The following is a 1,834-nucleotide window of genomic DNA, read 5'->3' as shown; positions in this document are numbered from 1 at the left end:
TCCCAAAAATTCCCCAAAAATTCCCCCAAATTCCTCCCCCAACCCCAGGGTCTCCCCCGGCTTCTGGCGCGTCCCGCACGCCGCAGCAAACTGGGAGCTACTGGGAACTACTGGGGGCTACTGGGAGCTACTGGGAGCTACTGGGGGCTACTGGGAGCTACTGGGAGCCACTGGGGGCTACTGGGAGCCACTGGGGGCTACTGGGAGCTACTGGGAGCTACTGGGGGCTACTGGGGGCTACTGGGGGCTACTGGGAGTTACTGGGAGCCGGTCCCGATTCTCCCATGGGTTTGGGCGTCTCTCTTGGAGTTTGGGGGTCTCCTGGTCCAGGTTGGGGTCTCCTGGTTGGGGTCGGGGTTCCCTCATTTGGGTCGGGGTCTCCTGGTTGGGGTCTTCTGGTCCATGTCAGGGTCTCCTCATTTGGGTCGGGGTCTCCTGGTCCAGGTCAAGGTCTCCTCATCTGGATTGGGGTCTCCAGGTTGGGGTCTCCAGGTTGGGTTGGAGGTCTCCTGGTCCATGTCAGGGTCTCCTCATCTGGGTCGAGGTCTCCTGGTCGGGGTCTTCTGGTCCAGGTCGAGGTCTCCTCATTTGGGTCGGGGTCTCCTGGTCGGGGTCTCCTTGTTGGGGTCAGGGTCCCCTCACTTGGGTTGGGGTCTCCTGGTTGGGGTTGGGGTCCCCTCATTTGGGTTGGGGTCCCCTCATCCAGGTTGGGGTCTCCTGGTTGGGGTCGGGGTCTCCTGGCCCAGGTCGGGGTCTCCAGGCTGGGGTCGAGGTTCCCTCACTTGGGTCGGGGTCTCCTGGTTGGGGTCTCCTGGTCCAGGTCGGGGTCTCCTCATCTGGATCGAGGTCTCCTGGTCCAGGTCGGGGTCTCCTAGTCCAGGTCAGGGTCTCCTCATTTGGGTCGGGGTCTCCAGGTCAGGGTCTCCTGGTCCAGGTCGGGGTCTCCAGGCTGGGGTCGAGGTTCCCTCACTTGGGTCGGGGTCTCCTGGTTGGGGTCGGGGTCTCCTGGTTGGGGTCTCCTGGTCCAGGTCGGGGTCTCCTGGTCCAGGTTGGGGTCTCCTCATCTGGATTGGGGTCTCCAGGTCGGGGTCTCCTGGTCCAGGTCGGGGTCTCCTGGTTGGGGTCAAGGTTCCCTCACTTGGGTCGGGGTCTCCTGGTTGGGGTCTCCTGGTCCAGGTCGAGGTCTCCTCATCTGGATTGGGGTCTCCAGGTTGGGGTCTCCAGGTTGGGTTGGAGGTCTTCTGGTCCATGTCAGGGTCTCCTGGTTGGGGTCTCCTGGTTGGGGTTGGGGTCACCTGGTCCAGGTCAAGGTCTCCTCATCTGGATTGGGGTCTCCTGGTCCTGGTCGGGGTCTCCTGGTCCAGGTCAGGGTCTCCTCATCTGGGTCGAGGTCTCCTGGGTGGGGTCTCCTGGTTGGGGTCGGGGTCTCCTGGTCCAGGTCAGGGTCTCCTGGTTGGGGTCAAGGTTCCCTCACTTGGGTTGGGGTCTCCAGGTTGGGTTGGGGGTCTCCTGGTCCAGGTCAAGGTCCCCTCATTTGGGTCAGGGTCTCCAGGTCAGGGTCTCCTCATCTGGATTGGGGTCTCCAGGTTGGGGTCTCCAGGTTGGGGTCAAGGTTTCCTCACTTGGGTCGGGGTCTCCTGGTCAGGATCTCCTGGTCCAGGTCAGGGTCTCCAGGTTGGGGTCTCCAGGTTGGGTTGGAGGTCTCCTGGTCCAGGTCAAGGTCTCCTCATCTGGGTCGAGGTCTCCTGGTTGGGGTCTCCTGGTCCAGGTCGGGGTCTCCTGGTTGGGGTCTCCTGGTTGGGGTCTCCTGGTCCAGGTCGGGGTCTCCTGGTTG

At 63.3% G+C, this 1,834-nt stretch overlaps 1 protein-coding gene across 1 annotated transcript in view; it reads right to left on the bottom strand.

Moving 5' to 3' along the window:
- LOC109022430 (cell wall adhesin EAP1-like) overlaps positions 1-1,250 on the bottom strand; it is a 7,478-nt gene extending 6,228 nt beyond the window's left edge. Inside the window, exons 1-2 of the mRNA XM_033511707.1 lie at positions 971-1,250; positions 783-871 (exon numbers count right to left, since the gene is read on the bottom strand). Coding sequence (XP_033367598.1) covers positions 783-871; positions 971-1,250 — 369 coding nt within the window. The remainder of the gene's footprint in view (positions 1-782; positions 872-970) is intronic.
- Between the last annotated feature and the right edge of the window lie 584 nt (positions 1,251-1,834).

The sequence above is a fragment of the Parus major genome, unplaced genomic scaffold (assembly GCF_001522545.3).
Source record: "Parus major isolate Abel unplaced genomic scaffold, Parus_major1.1 Scaffold494, whole genome shotgun sequence".
NCBI classification, from domain to species: Eukaryota; Metazoa; Chordata; class Aves; order Passeriformes; family Paridae; genus Parus; species Parus major.
Note: the sequence above shows the minus strand (reverse complement) of the source record. Positions and strands in the feature narration are given on the sequence as shown.